The sequence below is a fragment of the Enhydra lutris genome, unplaced genomic scaffold (assembly GCF_002288905.1).
Source record: "Enhydra lutris kenyoni isolate GAN:26980312 unplaced genomic scaffold, ASM228890v2 scaffoldscaffold30, whole genome shotgun sequence".
Taxonomy (NCBI): domain Eukaryota; kingdom Metazoa; phylum Chordata; class Mammalia; order Carnivora; family Mustelidae; genus Enhydra; species Enhydra lutris.
The window spans coordinates 5,169,486-5,188,494 of NW_019154114.1; the positions used below are offsets into that span (position 1 = coordinate 5,169,486).

At 43.6% G+C, this 19,009-nt stretch overlaps 1 protein-coding gene across 3 annotated transcripts in view; it reads left to right on the forward strand.

The window, feature by feature from the left end:
- Nucleotides 1-19,009, forward strand: part of LOC111152921 (solute carrier family 7 member 6) — a 34,605-nt gene that overhangs the window by 2,633 nt on the left and 12,963 nt on the right. For 2 of the 3 annotated variants that reach the window (XM_022511661.1, XM_022511664.1), the window contains exon 3: nucleotides 8,790-9,342. In XM_022511661.1, the coding sequence (XP_022367369.1) occupies nucleotides 8,826-9,342 (517 nt within the window). In that variant the 5' untranslated portion in view covers nucleotides 8,790-8,825. Of the gene's footprint in view, nucleotides 1-991; nucleotides 1,026-8,789; nucleotides 9,343-19,009 lie in introns of those variants that run through there. The other variant, XM_022511662.1, reaches the window with a different exon arrangement.

The window sequence follows — 19,009 nt, forward strand, 5'->3', positions numbered from 1 at the left end:
GTATATATATATATAGAAGAGAGAGAGAAGGAGAGTTAAGCATTAAAAAAATTAACACCTGTTAATTGAGGAAATATATAAATCTCAGAAAAGCTTAGAAAATAAAGAGTCTACGTTTTCACAGTAGAGATTTTAGTATTTTTCTCAACAATATTTTCCCCCATAGTCATCAATTATAAAAGAGTTTTGTTTTCTGAAGATTTATTTATTTGGGATGCCTGGGTCGCTCAGTTAGGTCTCCGCCTTTGGCTTGGGTCATGATCCCAGGGTTCTGAGTTGAGTCCCATGTGAGGCTCCCTGCTAGGTGGGGAGCCTGCTTCTTCCTCTGCCTGCTGCTCCCCTGCTGCTCCCTCTGCTTGTGCTCAGGCACTCTCTCTCTGACAAATAAATAAATGAAATCTTTAAATAAATAAAGATTTATTTATTTATTTTGAGAGAGAAAGAGAGCATGGGCATGGAAGGAGGGGCAGAGGGAGAGAAAGTCTTAAGCAGACTCCGTGTTGAGCACAGAGCCCAATGTGAGGCTCGGTCCCACCACCCTGAGATCATTAACCTGAGCCAAAACCAGGAGTCAGACGTTTAACCAACTGTGCCACCCGAGTGCCCCTATAAAAGAGTTTTTAAATCCAGCTTTTAAAGTATTCTTTGTAACTGAACTTCGAAAGATTCTTCTTTCTTTTCCCCCCTGAAAATTGCATGTGGTAGTTTCATGGTTAAATTTTCATGAGGAAATATTAGTAGTCTTATGAGTTCCTTTGTTATCTGGTGCAGGAGCCTGTAAAACAGGATGAAAACCTACTAGAAAGCTGCATTGTGTCCTTACAGGCTGGGTTTAATGCTAGTTTTTCAAGACAGAAACTTAGCGGTTACACTGAATGATTTAATGGAAATTGTCTTCAATAGTGATTTTAGAGAAAGAGAGACTGAAAATCTCATACTGTGTGTGATCTTCACATACCGATTTCTCTTATCAGTTGGATAAAAATGGAAGGCAGGAAGATAGCCAGTTCAGAGAAGATGATCTGGTAAGATTTTGTTGCATACTCTTTCCCCCAAATACCAGGCTACTGAGCTGGAGATAGTGGCTTAGTTAGGAGCTCCTTGATTTTCAGCCCATTGTTGCAGAAGGTCTGCAAATCTGTTCTGTGGGGATAGGATAAACAATGCATCTCACACAGGTATGGACTGCTGTAGATAGAGTGGTGACTAATTAAATGCAAATGAATTCAAAACCATTATTGTGGTCATAGTTGCTTGTTATAATTTTTTCCCCATCATCTGTTATTTAAAGAACAACTACTTTGACAAAATGATGGGAACCACTGTCTCAGACTGAAGTTTGATCACTTCTCTTTACTTAAGGCTTTTTTTGCTTATTGTTCTGGCAAGCAGGTGGCTCAAGGTGTTAGACTTTCAGGAGGGTTTGTTGTGTATTTTTTCTTTCAGCTATTCTGTCCTTGGTATATTTTATTTAGTGATCATGGACTGAGTACTGAGCCTGTGCTAGGCCTTGTACTGGGTGCTGTTAAAGTAGATCAGGAACTCGCAAACTAGTTGGGAGACTGAAGCTACGTAAATGCGACAGAATGAAGGGGCTGCTAAGCAGAAGTATGTACTAAAAATTTTATGGGGACAAGGAGATATATGGAGAAAGATGGCAGCTAGGCTGTTGGGGGAAAGGTGGGAGAAGAGTGTTAGAAGCAGAGAGCTCAGTATGAACAAAGATGTGTTTGTCTGATGGACTTTGGAAACTCTGGACTACTCCAGGTTCTGGAAACTGCAAGTAATTCCTTGGGACAGGACCTTGGGTGGGACTTTGGGGTCAGGGGTGGGGGTGGGGGGACATAGTGATAAGACCCCGCTAAGAAGCTTAGAATTGGTCTTAAAGGCCTCAGGCAGCACCTGGGGGAGGGTTCCTAACAGTGCTCTGCTACCAACTGAGAGATAGGGCTGTTTTTCTGTTGTGAAACTTGGGGACCCAAAGCGGTGTTTTTTCTGCTTAGAAGGTTGTCTCCCACCCCATCCTGTCCTGCTCTTCTGCGTGGAGGTAAACCTATTGCAGATGCCAGGTTTTTTTTTTTTTTTTTTCTTTCCCACTCAGAATTCACATAATTACTTAGACAAGAGCTATGTTGGGACATTCCATTTTCAGGTCTTTTAGATCTCGCTGATTTTTTTTTTTTTTCCCACACTCTACATGGAGCTTGAACTCATGAGTCTGAGATTAAGAGTCTCATGTTCTACTGACTGAGCCAGCCAGGTGGCCCTAGATCTTGCTGATTTTATGTCTACGTATTCTATTTTGGCTGAGAGAGGTGCTTTGAAGTCTAAATGTAATTGTGGATTTGTGTATTTCTCTTTTCAGATCTGTGATATTGCTTTATGTATTTTATGTATTTTGAAGCTATGTTGTTGGAGGAATACACATTTGGAATTGTCTTCTTGGTGAATTAACCTCTTCATCATTATGTAATGTCCTTTTTTATCCCTAGCAATATTACTTTTTTTTTATTTATTTTTTTATTAACATACAATGTATTATTAGCCCCAGGGATACAGGTCTGTGAATCGCCCCTAGCAATATTTCTAATTCTCAAGTTTTAGTCTAATGTTAATAATAGCTACTCCAATTTTCAATCAGTGTTTGCATGGTTTATTTTTTCCTATCTTTTCCTATCTTTTTATCTATAACCTTTTAACCTATCTTTTTATACCTATAACCTACTGAGCCACCCAGCCGCCCTCCAATGTCTTTATATTTAAAGCTGGTTTCTCGTAGACTACATGTTGGGTTTTGCATTTTAATGTAATCTGTCCGCGACTGTCTCTTAATTGGTATGTTTAGATCATTTCCATTTCATGTTATTATTGGGATGGTTGGATTAAAATCTTCCATCTTGGGGCACCTGGGTGGCTCAGTGGGTTAACCTCTGCCTTCGGCTCAGGTCATGATCTCAGGGTCCTGGGATCAAGCCCCGAATCGGGCTCTCTGCTCAGCGGGGAGCCTGCTTCCCCCTCCCCTCTCTCTGCCTACATCTCTGCCTACTTGTGATCTCTGTCTGTCAAATAAATAAAAATCTTAAAAAAAAAAACTTCCATCTTGCTAGTTGTTTTCTGTTTTCTATTTGTTGCTTGTGTTTTTTTTTTCTGACTTGTTAAAATTTTTTTTTGTTTGAGTATATTTGATGCACAATGTTATATTAGTTTCAGATGTACAACATAGTGATTCCACAATTCCATACATGCTCACCATGAGAAGTCTAATTACCATCTGTCACCATACACTGCTATTACAATATTATTGACTGTATTTTCTATGCTGTAATTTTTAAAAAGTGATTTTATTTATTTATCTGAGAGAGGAAACAAGACAGAGAGAGAGGAGAGTGTGAGCGGCAGAGGAGCAGAGGAAGAGGGAGAAGCAGCCTCCCCACTGAGCAGGGACCCAGATGCAGGTCAATCCCAGAACCCTGGGATGATGACCCCAACCCAAAGCAGAAGGCAGATACTCAACCAACTGAGCCACCCAGGCTCCCCACCTATATTTTACTTTTATATATGCTATAAATCCACAATTCATTGCTACTATTTTTACTTGAGGCAGGTGATTATATTCTAAAGCAAATAAAAATAGCCACCCAAAAAGTTTTTTTTTTTCCAAAAAGTATTTTTTTATATTTACCTCAGATCATTTGACATCATCCTATAATTCTCGAGGGCTCCATTCTATTTTTTTTTTTTTCAATTTTTTCCACTTTGGCTCTTATGGTTTTCATCTCTCTGCTAAAATTTCATATCTGTTTCTGCATGCTGTCTAACTTTTACATTAGAGTGTTTAATGTATTAATCATAGTTATTTTAAATTCCTTGTGGTTCCAGTATCTGGGTCATCTGTAAGTCTTGTCCTGTTGATTACTTTGCTTCCTTAATTTTCTTTTTTTAAGATTTTATTTATTTATTTATTTATTTGGTAGAGAGAGAGAGAGAGAATGAAGATGCCTTTGGGCAGGAGGAGGGACTGAGGGAGAGGAGGGAGAGAATCCCACTCAGACTCCTTGCTGAGTGCAGAGCCTGACATGGGCTTCATCTCACAACCCTGAGATCATGACCTGAGTCAAAATCATGAGTTGGATGCTTAACCGACTGAGCCACCCAGGTGCCCCTGATTACTTTGCTTCTTGATAGTAGGCTGTTTCTCTTGCCTTTTGTTGTGTTGCTTGTAATTTGTTACTGATTGCTAGATATAGGACTTAAAACAGTAGAGAGTGAGGCAAGTCTTTATTCTGGGTACATCTCTTCTTTTGTAGGCTCTTAGAGTGGGAGTTACAGTCGGTTAGGAGATGAGTTGGGTTTGGGTTTTGTTGTTATGGTTAACTTAGGTGCACATGGGAGCTTCAAATTCCTAGGTTTCGGATGGGTTTGCTGGAGGGAGGGCTTTTCCTCAATGTTTATGCTTTACCCTCAACTTTAGGTCTTCCTTTTGTTGCTGGGTGCTTGCTTACCTGGTGGTGGGGAGCAGGGATTCTCTTGTTGTCTTGGTTCAGCCTCAGTGTTAGGCAGGCCCTGTTTTTCTGGGTCTGGGGGGAAGAGGGGTGAAGATCTTTCTGGTGATCTTCTTCTTGCCTCAGAGGTAGAACACTTCTGGTGGTCCGGGTCAGAATTTCCTCTTTCCTCCAGGCATAAGGGTTGTTTTATTTTTCTTTTACTCTGCCCCAGCTGCCTCCCTTTCTCCAAGGGTGTAAATTTTTATTCTTTAGGAAAGACCTTTGCATTTTTCCCAGAGTACTGATTGCTTTTCTTCTCTAGGCTAGCACTACTGAGAAGCGGTCTCTGGTCTTCTACCTAGTATTTTTTTTTTTTAAAGATTTTATTTATTTATTTGACAGAGAGAGAGATCACAAGTAAGCAGAGAGGCAGGCAGAAGCAGATCAGAGAGCTCCATTCAGGGCTCGATCCCAGGACCCTGAGATCATGACCGAAGCTGAACTGCCTAGTATTTTTTATGAACATCCAATCCACTGAGGTCTGTGGAGAAAAACCTCTGACTGTCTATGCTCTTGCTAACCCACACAAGACCTTTAGTAATTCATTAAATTGTACCTGAGGTCTTCTTACTTGCCTACATGTTGGTCGCATCATTCTCCGTGTGCCACAGGTGAACCAGAGCTTGCATCTCTACAGGGAGGTGCCTGTTTTTCCTTAAATTTCAGTCCAGTAGGTTGTCCTGTAACCTCAGCTCTCTGATGGCTTCAAGAAAAGTTACGGTTTTGTAGATTATTTGTTTTTTTCTTGTCATTGGAGTTGGAGTGATGCTTTTCCCAGCTTTCTGTATCCTACATGGATAGTTAGAAGCCACGGCAATTCCATTTTATACTAATTTTGTTTTCCTGTGAGATTAATTTCTCTCCTTCCCTGTGATATTATGAATAAATAAGTATTTGGTCTTCATCCACTGTTTCTAGACACAGTTCCTGTAATTTCCTATATAAGAGCCATAGGGGCATTTTCTGTTATAATATTTGCTTTTGCTCTCAATTCCTGAAATAGCTCCAGGGCAATGAAAGTGAAATGGATGTCTTTTGTTATTTATATAACAAGCCCCTTTCAACCTGCCTCTCAGTTTTTGTTAATGAGGTGATTTTTGGAAAGCATCCAGATCTTCTGAGGATGGGGGCTAGTTGCTAGAGGAACCAACTGTGTAATTAAGTGGTTGGAACTTTCAGTGCAGTCCGACCTTTGGGGAAGGGAGAGAGGGGCTAGAGATTGAATCAATCACTAATGGCCAAGGATTTTAATCAGTCATGCCTTTGTAATGAAGCATCCATAAAAACCCAAAAAGGACAGAGTTTGGAGAGCTTTCGGGTTGGTGAACAGGTGGAGGTGCTGGGTGAGTAACTTGTCCAGAGAGCGTATGGAACTCCACACCCCTTCCCATATGCCTTGCCCTATGCATCTTTTCCATCTGGCTGTTCCTGAGTAATATCCTTTTATAATAAACTGGTAATCTAGTGAGTAAACTGTTTTCTTGAGTTCTGTGAGCCATTCTAGCAAATTAATTGAACCCAAGGATGGGGTAGTGGGACCCTCCAGTTTATAGCCAGTCAGTTGGAAGCCCTGATAACAACCTGTGCTTGTATTTGGCATCTGAAAAGGGGGCAGTTTTGTGAGACTGAGCCCTTAACCTGAGGGAGCTCCAGGTTAATAGTGTCAGTGATGCAGTTTTGGAATATAGGTGAGGTTTGGTGGGGTGAGGTCTGGAGCCAGCAGCCAAGAAAGAATTCTTGAGACATCTTTGGTGCAAAATGCTGGTTTTATTAATGCATGGGGACAGGGTCCTTGGGCAGAAAGAGCTGCCCTGGGTGAACATTATACTCTGCCTGCCTCAAGTCATAAGGACACTTAATTTTATCTACCTTTCCTTCTGGAAGTTAGGTTATTGATAAGAATGCTTTTTTCTTGTAAATCACTAAGACATTTGTAAACTCCTGTCCTGCAGAACTATATCTCTATAAATTAACCATTTGTTTTTCCTTCCCTTAGCTTCAGGGCAGTCAGGAGTGCTGAGGAATGTCACATATATCCCACCTTAGGGGTGGGGGTTGTGGGGTGTCAGCTTGTGCTTTGTCCTCAGCCTGTGCTTTGTCCTCAGCTTGCCTTCTGCTCCCTCATCATCAGGATTGAGTTAAATTGGTGTTTCCAGATTGTTTGATGTGTAGAAAACCCATACTCTGGTATCAGAGATCCAAAAAGAATATGTGAGAGCCCCAGCCTCCTCTCCCCATTTAGCTAGGGTCTGACTGAATAGAGGGGAACCTGAAGTAGTCTCTGGGACCAGGTTTCTCTGCTCGCCTCTCTGTTGAGTTGGGTGGAAAAAGGCAATCTAGGTCTGTAACTGACTCATGTGAGAATATAGGCTCCTCTGCTATTTCCAAGTTTGTTTTCATGGTTGCTTTGGCTCACCTGACGGACACGTGAAAACAAGTATGTACCCACATGCCTGTGCCTGCATAGGAAAACCTGCATGGCTTGGTGCCAAGAGTGAAAGAAGAGTGGTGTGCCTTAAAGCCAGGTCTTATCTAAGCAGAGGTAGGCTGGGAGTGAGGGAAGGCTTGCTAGTGCCCCCAGAGGAGTGTTTTCACTTATCTCCAGTGCAGACCCTGGCAGGGGACCGGGACAGGTAAGGCAGGAGTTTTGGATAGAGCTGTGGCGACTGAACTTTTCCCTGAGAACTGCTTACTCTTGAGTGGCTATTCCCTCACTCTGAGCTCCGGGAGGTGAGTTTCTGGCACTTCTATCTTTATTGAGCAGATGAGAGGCTTCTGGGAAGATGATGTACTGATCTCATTCTTATCTCTGAAGTTATCTCTGTGACCTTAAAAGACTGATTCTTGGGTGGGAATCGTATGGCTTACAGGAATCCTTTATCCAGAAGATGAGGTGGGAGTAAGTAGGTGATCTGACTTCCTGATTACTGGGGCACAGGGATTGGGAGCAGGAGAAGTTCATGCTGAGTGCAGATTCGGGAAGGTGTGTGTCTTCCTCTGACAGATTCTGGGTTCTTCATATATAAGTTGTTGTGGAATCTAACTTCTTTGAGGTTTCTGGACTGGCTCAACTCTAAACCAAAAGTAGGGGTATGTGCCATCTCCCCATGGGATGCCTTCTAATGCCAGGTCTGTGGATAAGAGAAGCCACATAGCTCTGACTGGGTGTCACAGTTTCTGGGTCCTGTTCTGGGAGAATCTCTTTGCAACCCCAGATGGTAGTGAGGGGCATACTAAGGAGGAAAACAAATAAACTTATAGCAGTCAAGCCCCATGTTAGGGTGCCCTCTGGATGTTCTTTCTCCATCGTGTCTTAATTATATTCTCTCTCTTTTCTGGGCACTTTGGAAAAAGATGTATTGAATGGACAAGCAGCAATGTAGGAAATATGATTGGTGTTGTAGACACAGCAACACACAGGTGTGTATTTTCATGAAGGTCCTTTGTTTGTTCTAGTCTTTGCAACAGCTCTGGTCTTCGCATCTTCCTAGCCTTTCTTGCCACCTGCTCATGTTCTTTGCCGGCCTGAGAGTAGTTACAGACTTGTCCACATGTTGCTGGATACTGCAGAAGTTCCTGTTTATGTTTGGGGGAGGTGAGTGGGTATGGGCAGTGAGAGATCTATCAGGCTGACTAGGGCTGTGAACCTGGTAGTGAGAGTCTGGTCTTTGCAGGACAGGTTTGTAGGTTTTAAAATGGTAAGACCATTGGCCGCCTGGGTGGCTCAGAGGGTTAAGCCTCTGCCTTTGGCTCAGGTCATGATCTCAGGGTCCTGTGATCAAGTGCCGCATCAGGCTCTCTGCTCGGCGGGGGGCCTGCTTCCCCCCCCCCCACCTGTCTCTCTGCCTACTTGTGATCTCTGTCAAATTAATAAATAAAATCTATAAATAAATAAATAAAATGGGACAGCCAGACCAACAGTACACCTCAGGGAGAATCCATGCTATGGATAAACCTAATGCCAGCCTACCCTCTGTGTTAAGCCAACTTCCAACTTCCAAGTCTCTGTTGTTGGAAGTTGCCATCAGCTGAGCTCTCACAGTTATCTCTTGGGAGCACTAGTTATCTGCCTACCTCCATTTATTTCTCTGTGTCTTGTGGTGGAAACGGATACAACCTCATTATATTTAAGTCTGTGTGTAAGGCATGCTGTTCGTAAAAGGTTGGCTTTGCCAGTCTAAACCAGAGACTCACCAGCTTCTGCCCTAAACTAACATACTTATATTCTTTGATATTCTTTGCCAGGCCACAGTAAACACAAGTGTGAAGGAAACATTTGCCATGGAAGCCAGGGAACTGGAGAGCCCCCCACCAGCCTACCATCTTATTCCAGAGGCCAGCCAGCCCAGGGAAGATGTCAGCATGAAGCCTCAACAGACTGCAGAAACTATGCAGCTAAAGAAGGAGATCTCGCTGTTGAATGGGGTCAGCTTGGTGGTGGGCAACATGATCGGCTCAGGAATCTTTGTCTCACCCAAGGGCGTGCTGGTATACACTGCCTCCTATGGGTTGTCATTGGTCGTATGGGCCATTGGTGGGCTTTTCTCTGTTGTTGGTGCCCTTTGCTATGCAGAGCTGGGGACCACCATCACAAAGTCTGGGGCCAGCTATGCTTATATTCTAGAGGCCTTTGGGGGCTTCATTGCCTTCATCCGCCTGTGGGCCTCCTTGCTAATTGTTGAGCCCACCAGTCAGGCCATCATTGCCATCACCTTCGCCAACTACATCATCCAGCCCTCGTTCCCTACCTGTGATCCCCCGTACCTGGCCTGTCGTCTCCTTGCTGCTGCTTGCATATGTAAGTATGGGGTTTAGTGGGGGAGTATGTTTGAGGGTGTGGGTTCCTTTGGTAATGGTAATGGTACGTGATACTTGAACACCGTATTTTGCTTTTGGGAGGAGGGGGAAGAGAGGCATCTTACCTTTTGTCTCTTTTTTTCTTTTTAAAGATTTTATTTATTTAAGAGAGAGAAACTGGGCAGGAGCATGGTGGGAGAGGGACAGGGAGAGGGAGAGGGAGAGGCAGATTCCCTGCTGAGCAGGGGGCCAATGTGGGACTCAATCCCAGGACCCTGGGATCTTGACCCAGATGCTTAACTGACTGAGCCACCCAGGTGCCCTGCATTTTACCTTTTGAAGAAGTAATCTCACCAAAGTCATTTAACCCTGAGAGATAAGTAAGGGTAAAGGTTAGAGATGAGAGAAGTTTGAGTCTTTTTGTGACTCTTGGTGCCTCATATTCCTTCTATCTTGACTCTTCCAGAGTTCTGTTCCCCAGTCTATGCGACAGGTTGGTGCATGTCTTACTTTTGTCTTATCAGATGTTTTGATTGGAGTCAACATCACTAGTTGTAACTTAACCCAGAAAAATCTATTAGTGCTGAGGACTTTATCCTGCTTCTCAAAAATAAGTTACTTTACTTCCCAGTTTAAACCAGTTTAGAGTCTGAGGAAAGAGACTTCTCTAGACTGTTGGGGTCCCAAGGTGTTACCCTCAGCCTACAGGACCACTGTTTCCTGCCACTGCCACTCTTTGCAGCCCATTCTAAGCAGCAGGCACCACACCAAAATGGCTTTTTCTCACTGGCGTTTGAGTTTTCTTTTTTTAAAAAGATTTTATTTATTTATTTGGAAGAGAGTGCAAGAGAACAGGGAGAGAGAGAAGGAGGGAGATCATGAACAGGGGGAAGCCTAGAGAGAGAAACCAACTCTCCGCTGAGCAAGAAGCCTGATGTGGGACTCGATCCAGGAACCCCAGGATCGTGACCTGAACCAAAGACAGACACTTAACCAGCTGAGCTACCCAGGTGCCCTATATTTGGGTTTCTGAGGTCAGAACCCAGGAGATGCCAGTTGATCCCTCTTTATTTTCCTTTTTCTCTCATGCAGTGGTCAGGAGGGATTCTGTGTGAAATCGCTGAAAAGAAGAGAAGATCGCTATGAATTTACCCAGTCTTGTAGGGCCAGTGTTTTAACTGAGAAGTGGCGCAGAATTCCCTGTGTTCCTTAGCTCTGTGCTGCCAGGAGCACTTAATTATACTCTGTTCTTTCCATATCTCTGCTTGCAAAAGCTTTGGCAGTATATGTAGTTTATCCACAGTGTTAAAAATAGACCGAGAATACCTTGGAGTTAGCAAAAAAGGATTGTATGGTACACTGTGGTTCCTGACTTTAAGGAATTTGTTAAAGACAAATGTTAAAGGGAACCCCTCAACATGTAGCCCCAGGAGGGGGGAAGGTGGGTACTCAGCTGTATGTGTGTTAGGGTCTGGCCAGGGGAACTCTGGCCTGAGTTTTCTAAAAAAAGAAGAATTTTCTGATTATGAAATGTGTTCATTAGGGAGATGAACTTATCCTCAAATCACCCATAATGTACCACCAAAAGATGAACACCCTTAATAATTAAATCATGTCTTCATTTCATTCTTTTATAGAACTGGCATCATACTTTGCATATAACTTTATATTCTGCTTTTTAAGTTTAGTACATCATGTTTTTTGGAATGTTCTTCAAAGAAACATTTTTTAAAGTAGTGTCTTTTTATTTTTATTACTATTATTTAAAGGTAATACATAGACATTATAGGCACTTTGAAAGCGCAAAAAAATGGAGAAAAGAAAAATCACCCATAATTAATTTTTTTATTATTTTATTTTTTATTTTTAAAAGATTTTTATTTATTTATTTGTCAGAGAGAGAGCACAAGCAGCGTGAACAGCAGGCAGAGGGAGAAGCAGGCTCCCCACTGAGCAAGGAGTCCCATGTGGGACTCAGTCCCAAGATGCTGGGATCATGACCTGAGCTGAAAGCAGATGCTTAACCAACTGAGCCACCCAGGCATCTCCACCCATAATTTTAACTTCCAGAGAACTATTGCTACTACTTGTGTGAAATACCTTCTAATGTTTTTTTTCTGTGCTTTTTTTTTTATACATTTTTTTAAGCTGCAGAACTCAATTCCAGGACCCTAGGATCATGACCCAAGTCTAAGGCAAATGCTTAACAACTGAGCCACCCAGTGCCCCTTATCTCATTTTTTAAAAAAAGTACTCTTGAGATTATACTCTCTCTGGTTTGTATAATACTTTAAAAATTTTAATATTTAATCGCTTTCATCAAATATTCTTAGAAAACATGGTTTAGGGACACAGAAGTAGTTTCCTGGCAGTGTGGTATAGTGGTTAAGATCATGGACTCCCATGCCAGACCAGGACTGATTCTAGTTTTACCAGCTGTTTTTCCAGCTGTTTACCTTGAAGGAATTAAACTGTTGCCTTGGTTTTCTCACTTGAAAGTGGAAATATCACTTGTACTTACTAAAAGGATTGTCATGAGGAATAAATGAATCAGTACACATACAGTACTTCTCTGTGTCTGGCATAGAATAAATGCTCTGTATTATTATTATAAACAATATTACTGTGGGAGTCTTTGTATATAAAGATTCAGAGTTTCTGCACCTTTTTTCTATAGGATAGAATTAATTATACAGGAGAAATACCTGTGTCTGAAGAAATAAATTGTTTTAAGATTCTTCATGTGCTACCCAGTTTTCTTCTAGAAGGTTTTGTGAGGGTGTGCTTTTACCTAAGCACTTAAGAGTGCCTGTGCAGTTGGTCTCGTGATGGCCTTAGGGTGAATTCCAAAGATAACGAATCAAAGGACATCTCTATATATAATTTTCATGTACAGAAGATTTTTATTTGGGAAATCTTTTTTCCTTTATGATTTTCTCTATTGCGTTTGTTCTTTTGTCCTTACAAAGCCCATTCCCATACCAGGAACTGCTTTTTTTTTTTTTTTTTTGGCTAGAACTGTTCTTTCGATTGGAGGGGAGACCTCACCTCTTAGAAGTGCAGTCATGGTGTATCTGTAACTTCTTTCATTCAAGTGTACTTTTACCCAGATTACTCACCATCAGAATTCCTTCAAGCCCCTATCCCAGAAGCCCAGGATTTTCCATAATGCATGCCTGCAGGTAGGAACTTGTCAGATATGGGCTTAAATCATAAAACCATGTCCTGTCCTGGGGCACCTGGGTGGCTCAGTGGGTTAAGCCTCTGCCTTCGGCTCAGGTCCTGATCTCAGGGTCCTGGGATCTAGCCCCGCATCAGGCGCTCTGCTCAGCAGAGAGGCTGCTTCCCCACCTCTCTCTGCCTACTTGTGATCTCTCTCTGTCAAAGAAACAAATAAAATCTTTAAATGCAAAACAGCAACAACAAAAAACATGTCCTGTCCTAACTGACAAGACTTTAGGGTTCAGCTTGTTTTTCTTCTTGTAAGTTAGGGTGAAGAATTGGGCTGATGCATCATGTGCTGAAGGGAGTCTCTTTGGGCAGGGATAGCAGTGGTCTTAAGAGACAAAATTGGAAGAAACCAATTAGGTCATAATTAGGGGTAAAAACCACAAAATCTGCGCTGAATCCACTGAGAAATTTAGGTAAGATAGGAGAATTGAGTTAGTCTTGAAATTAAGAAGAGTCCAGGTTGTTTTTTGGAAGACTGTCTACAGAAATTATAGCCATGCAAGCTAGATAATCAAAGTTTAATTCTAGAAGGAAGGGCCCAGACATTCTTCATATAACAACTGCAGGTCAGAGCTGCAAGCTGATGGCCTACAGGCCAAACTTGACCCACAGATATATTTGTTTGTCCTAGTGTTGTAAGCAATTTTGAATTACTTGCCAACGTTTGAAAACCAGGACTTTTCTGCTGAAAAATCAAAAGTTCTGGCAACCTTGGGCCCAGATTCCTTCCTGACAAAATTAGCTGCCTTTGTGTCATGGTTCCTCCCTTTATTTATTTTTTTAAAAGTTTTTAATATTTTATTTATTTGACAGAGAGAGAAAGAGAGCATGGTGAGGGGGAGGGGGAGAGGGAGAAGAAGAAGCAGGGAGCCTGACTGGGCCTGATCCCAGAACACCAAGATCATGACCCAAGCAGAGCCAAAGGCAGATGCTGAACCAGCTGAGCCACCCAGGTGCTCTTGGTTGGTCCCTTCAAAGGAGCACACACTCTTCAGTCTACTATAGCCCTCCACTCCCTCTTGTTTTATACCCAGACATTATTTTTTTAAAGATTTTATTTATTTATTTGTCATAGAGAGAGAGTACACAAGCAGGGGGAGTGGCGGACAGAGGGAGAAGCATGTTCCCCATTGAGCAAGGAGTCCAGTGCGGGCCTTGATCTAGGACCCCAGTGACATGAGCTGAAGGCAGATGCTTAACTGACTGAGCCACCCAGGCGCTCCTATACCCAGACATTCTTGCCTTTGCTCAGTTGCATTACCTTCTTGGCCCTTGAAGGCATCTCTCTCTGACATCCTGGCTTTCCAGCAGCCCCCCCCAACCCTATTCCCAGGTTATACTGGCAGATAGATCTTAGCAACTTTTTTGAATTTCAGGGTATCTTAGCTCTTCATTATCCTAGAACAGTGGTTTTCAACCAGAGGTGAGTTTGCCCCCCTCCCCCAGAAACATTTGGCAAGGTCTGGAGACATTTTTGGTTGTCACATCTCCTTGGAAGGGGTGCTACTAGCATCTAGTGGGTAGAAGCCAGGGGTACTATTGAGCATCTTATAAAGTACAGGACAGCCTCTCACAACTAAGACTTACTCTCCGCAAATGTCAACAGTGCTGAAGTTGAGAAACTCTATCCTAACAGTGCGTTCCATTCATATGTGTTCTGGGATCTTGGAATCTTCTGTGTTGGGTGGGTCCTCAGGCTGCCCACTGGGCTGAGTGTTTTTAGAGGTTCTTACTTACGGAGCGGTAGGGGAAAATGGCAGTTCTTGAGGTCCATAGGTCCCTTCTCTGACCAGGTGACCAGCAGTGTTATTGGTAACTCAGGTGCCCAACAGCACTTGATTTGATTGTGGAAGGACAATTTTTCTTAGTCCGTTTATCTTTGTGGGGTTCTCTGCCTGTTGTGTAGGCTCACACACATCATTCGAGAATATTTGCTATGAAGATTTCAACATAGAAGTCACTCAGCACTGACACTGGCATCAAAGCAGAGCCTTGCTTACTGCTGAGATGCCACTTCCCTCAATCCCCAGGGTTTGTTTGGGAAGGCTGGCAGTGGAGAGGAGCAGGAACAGGAGACAGGGGAGGGAGACTTCTCAAGGGGAGACTGGAGTGAAGAAACACTGTGTAATGCCTGAATAGCTTTCTGTTGTCTCTTGCTGTCTTGGACTCGGGCCTGGGCAGGGTTCTGAGAAGGAAGGGTATGCTTCCCTACTTTGGTCAGTTGTTGCTCTGGATAGACAGCTCTCATGTTCTGAAGGTGACATGACTCAGAAGGACTGGGTCTTTTTTACCATAATCTCAAAGACCCTGGAGTCTACCCTTGTACAGAGCTCGGATGGTTTGATAATAAGACTACATGTGTATATTTGTGTAATTAAAAACAAGGAGGATTCTTAAAGAGGCATATACCTGACATACTCATGTGTATCCCAAGAGGGAGCTCCAGATTCCAGGATTTCCATTCGGAAGGATTTACCTCTCCTGGACGGTTGTAGAACATTTTTCTCCTAATATACTTGTAGATGGTCTCTCCCCAGCTTTTTTTCTTCTCCCACCTTGTTGCTGTTGTTGTTAAGGGTTGCATTCCTCTGTCCTTAAGTTCCCCTTAGTAACACCCAGCTTGTTTGTGGGAGGAATTGGAAGGGTTTCTTCCTCCCTGTTGCTGTGGGAAAAGGGAGCCTTGACTGTCAGCATAACTGTCACTATAGCTGTGGATTGCCAAGTGATCTCCTCATCAGAAAGAGAATATGAGAGGCACAGTTTGGTCTTAGGGTGCGTATATTATCCAGGATTAATTTGGGTTTCAGACACCTGAAAACTGAAAGCAGCATGGCTCAAATATGTTGAAGTTTGTTTCTCTCACATATTAAAGGTAGACAGTATGGGGCTGGTAGGGTGACTTCATAATTTTTCAGGGAGCCTGGTTTCTTCCTTCTGCCTTACTGCTCTGCCATCCTCAGCACTTGACTTCTAGCTGGTGGTCCAAGGTGGCTACTCAAGCTCTAGCTGTCAAGTCTGCACTGTGGCTGACAGGAAGGACAAAGAAAGGCATGCTCTGCCCTTCAAAGAGACTTCCTGAGGTCTTATTTGTATGAAACTTTGCTTACCTCCCTGGAGCAAGAACTTAGTCACTTGGTCGTACCTGCCTGCAAGAGAGGCTGGTAAATGTCAGTTTTAATTCAGGTAGCCCACACTCTAGCTAAAATTTGTATTATTAAGGAAAAATGGAGGAACAGATATTAAAAGATAACTAGCAGTTTTTGCCACAGAGAGACTTTGCAGATTTGTTTCTGCTTTGGGATTAGGTGTGGATTTGCTATGTGAGTACTCCTTTCCTAGCATCATGCCCCCAGAACTTGAAGACCCTCACAGGGGACCCCTCTCCCCCCGCTCCCCACTCAGCGGTGTAGACTTCCCAGCAAGGAAATGAGATCAAGGGGGAGGGAAGGCTTGGATGTTGTAGTTATGGTAGTTTTATCTGAGCACGTGGCCTTTCAGGCCCAGCCTTGTGCTTGAGCTCTGATAGAATCTGTGGTCCTGGATGGCAATGGAATTTGAGGAGGTTTGGAGGGGTGGGGATCAGATGGTGAAATGTTTCTTGATTAGAATCAGGAGAACACTCAGGGGACCTGGCTTCTGCTGGTAGACTGTTTTTGGAGCTCTGTTCTCTGGCAGAGCTGAGAGTAAATGAAGCAAGCAAGACTCCTGGGGCAGCACTTAAGGACACACTCACTCTCAGGTTCTCCAAGTGGTCCTGAAAGTGAGTGTTTCCTTAAATTTTGTGCACCAGGCGCCCTCCTCACCTCACCCTACTCCTGGCCTTGCTCCCTGGCTGCACATTGCTTTAGATTAAGCAGTTTAATTTTTACTGAGGAAGAAGCATATGTGCATGGTAAATAATTCGGAGTATAAAATAGTATACAGTGGAAGAAGTCTCTCTCCCTCTCCAGAGCTTTGGTCTTCTTCCCCAGAGGCAACCACTGTGACAGGCTCTTTTGTATTTTTCCAACTGTCATTCAGAATGGCCTCTGCAGAGACTTCCATGAGGTGCTGCCTTCTTTTACTTATTGGCAGAGTTATGGAATTGCCACTGTGTGCAGTATTTACTCCTGTGCCAAGAGGAGCAAGCCAGGGGGAAATCTGTAGCAGGGTGGAGGGAAGGAGAAAGAGTAGAAGTGAGAGGGAGTGCCGCCATCGGAGCTGAGGATTATGTCTGCTTCTCTCCCCCATCTTGTTGCTACAAGGCAGAAGCACAGTGAGTCTAGCCAGGGCATTGTGAAATAATCTCTTCATGTGTGTGTCCATCTTTTTGTCTCCCTTTCTTTTTGTCCCTTCTCTATCTTTATCTCTGTCTCTCGTCTCTCCACCTCTGTCTTCTATGAATTTCTCTGTCTTTCTCTGCTGGTCTTTTTCTCACAAGCTGTACGCCCTCTCACTTCTGCTGCTTTTCATAGTCCTGCTTCCTTCCTCTGTTTTCTTGTGGTTTTTGTTCCTCTATTATAAGGGCCTGAATGTGACTTTGACTTGCTGTATCTCCCAACTCTGCTACTGTTTGATAGATTCAGTCTCTTGGTACCCCAGTCTTTGTTCCTGGGAAAGGCAATTGAATGGGCTTAGTTTGGGTGATCAGCCATGACAGGTGAGCAGGAGCAGGGGCCTGGAGGTTACCTCAGAATATGCTTACTGTATTGCACAGGAGTCTGTGGATTACTGTGGCTGTTAACTAGGTAATCCTTATGCTAGCTGATGTAGGCTTAGCTCCACACAGTGAGCTCTGATTAGCAGGGCAGCAGCGTGCATTCCTTTGGCCTTCCCTCCCATTTGACTGTGCTCCCACTCCTGACTGACTAGTGAGCACCTGTGTCATTTGCCAGAGTACTACTGAGTGAAATCTCTTCTTTTCAAACTTTTATTTATTTATTTGACAGAGAGAGAGAGAGAGAGAGAAAGAGAGAAAGAGGGAACACAAGCAGGGGGAGCAGCAGGCACAGGGAGAAGCAGGCTCCCCACTGGAGCAAGAAGCCTGACTCGGGGCTCGATCCCAGGACTCGGGGATCATGACCTGAGCCGAAGGCAGAAGCTTAACCAAGTTAGCCACCTAGGCTTTCCAGTGAGTGAAAGCTCTTAAAGTACCATGGAGCCTGTTCAGGCACCGTGTTTATTTCCACAGGCTCTAGGCTCTCCTCCCATTTGAGTGGAGGAATGTCAACTTTCTGACAGTTGCCTTGCTTTATGGAATTGGTGGTTAAGTGAAAGTCATCACCCTCTTGATTCCAACCAGGATTCATCATTTCCCCTCTTTGCTTGGCAGTAAGCTTAGTAAGACAATATGCTTTTGTCTGTCTCCCTCCGCTCCATAACTGTGGTCTTCTTGGGGAAGCACCACACAAATGCCCAAGGGAGGACCTTCTTGAGATAGGTGTCCACATAAGTATAGCATAGATACTAACCTGTGCTGTGAAGTGGGAGTCTGTAGAGTTCAGGGGGAGAGAGCTCAGTGAGGGGCTGGCTGGTATATTTGGGGAAGATTTTACAGGGGAAGTAGTGACTGAACTAGACCTTGAAAGTGGGAGTCACTGTTGGCTGTGGCAGCATGAGGAGTAAAGGACATTTCTTTTAAGTGTATATATGGCATCAGTAAGGAGAGAGTCTCTGGCTGAAGAGAGTGCAAAATGGGTAGGAGTAGACAGAGGTGGCTTGAAGGATGAGCCCAAAAGATTTTGCAATAATGTTTGAGGTTCTTATAAAAGTTCTGTTTTGGGGCACCTGGGTGGCTCAGTGGGTTAAAGCCTCTGCCTTCGGCTCGGGTCATGATCTCAGGGTTCTGAGATCGAGTCCCACGTTGGGATCTCTGCTTGGCGGGGAGCCTGCTTCCCTTCCCCTCTCTCTCTGCCTACCTCTCTGCCTACTTGTGATCTCTGTCTGTCAAATAAATAAATAAATAAATCTTAAAAAAAAAGTTCTGTTTTTTTGGAGGCTTAGGGCAGTACTTGGCAGTGTCATTGTGGAGGCCCTTGTATTCTGTTCTTGTGTCCTCCTAGTGGGTCAAAGCAGTCCCTGTTTAGCAGGGGTAAGGCGCTGGGACCCTCAGCACAGGGCCCAGATATCACTGTGGTCCACAAGGAACTGGAAATAAAGCCAGTAGTATAGGCAGGAGCCTGGGGAATGCTCAAGTAAGCTCGCTTCTCCATGGACCTCACTGAGAATTGGGAGGTTTGGATAGAAATGGAGGGGAATTTGGGGGAGGACCTTATAAGCTAAGGAATGATGGTTGGCCTCCCTCAGCCACAGTTTCCTCATCTATAAAACAAGAGTAAGAATGTCTTTATTTTTGGGTTATGGGAATTAATTGAGAGGATGTATGTGAAACCATCATGTATTTATATACAAAACATTATCTCTGTAATTCCTAGGTGACTTGCCACCTGCATTCAATT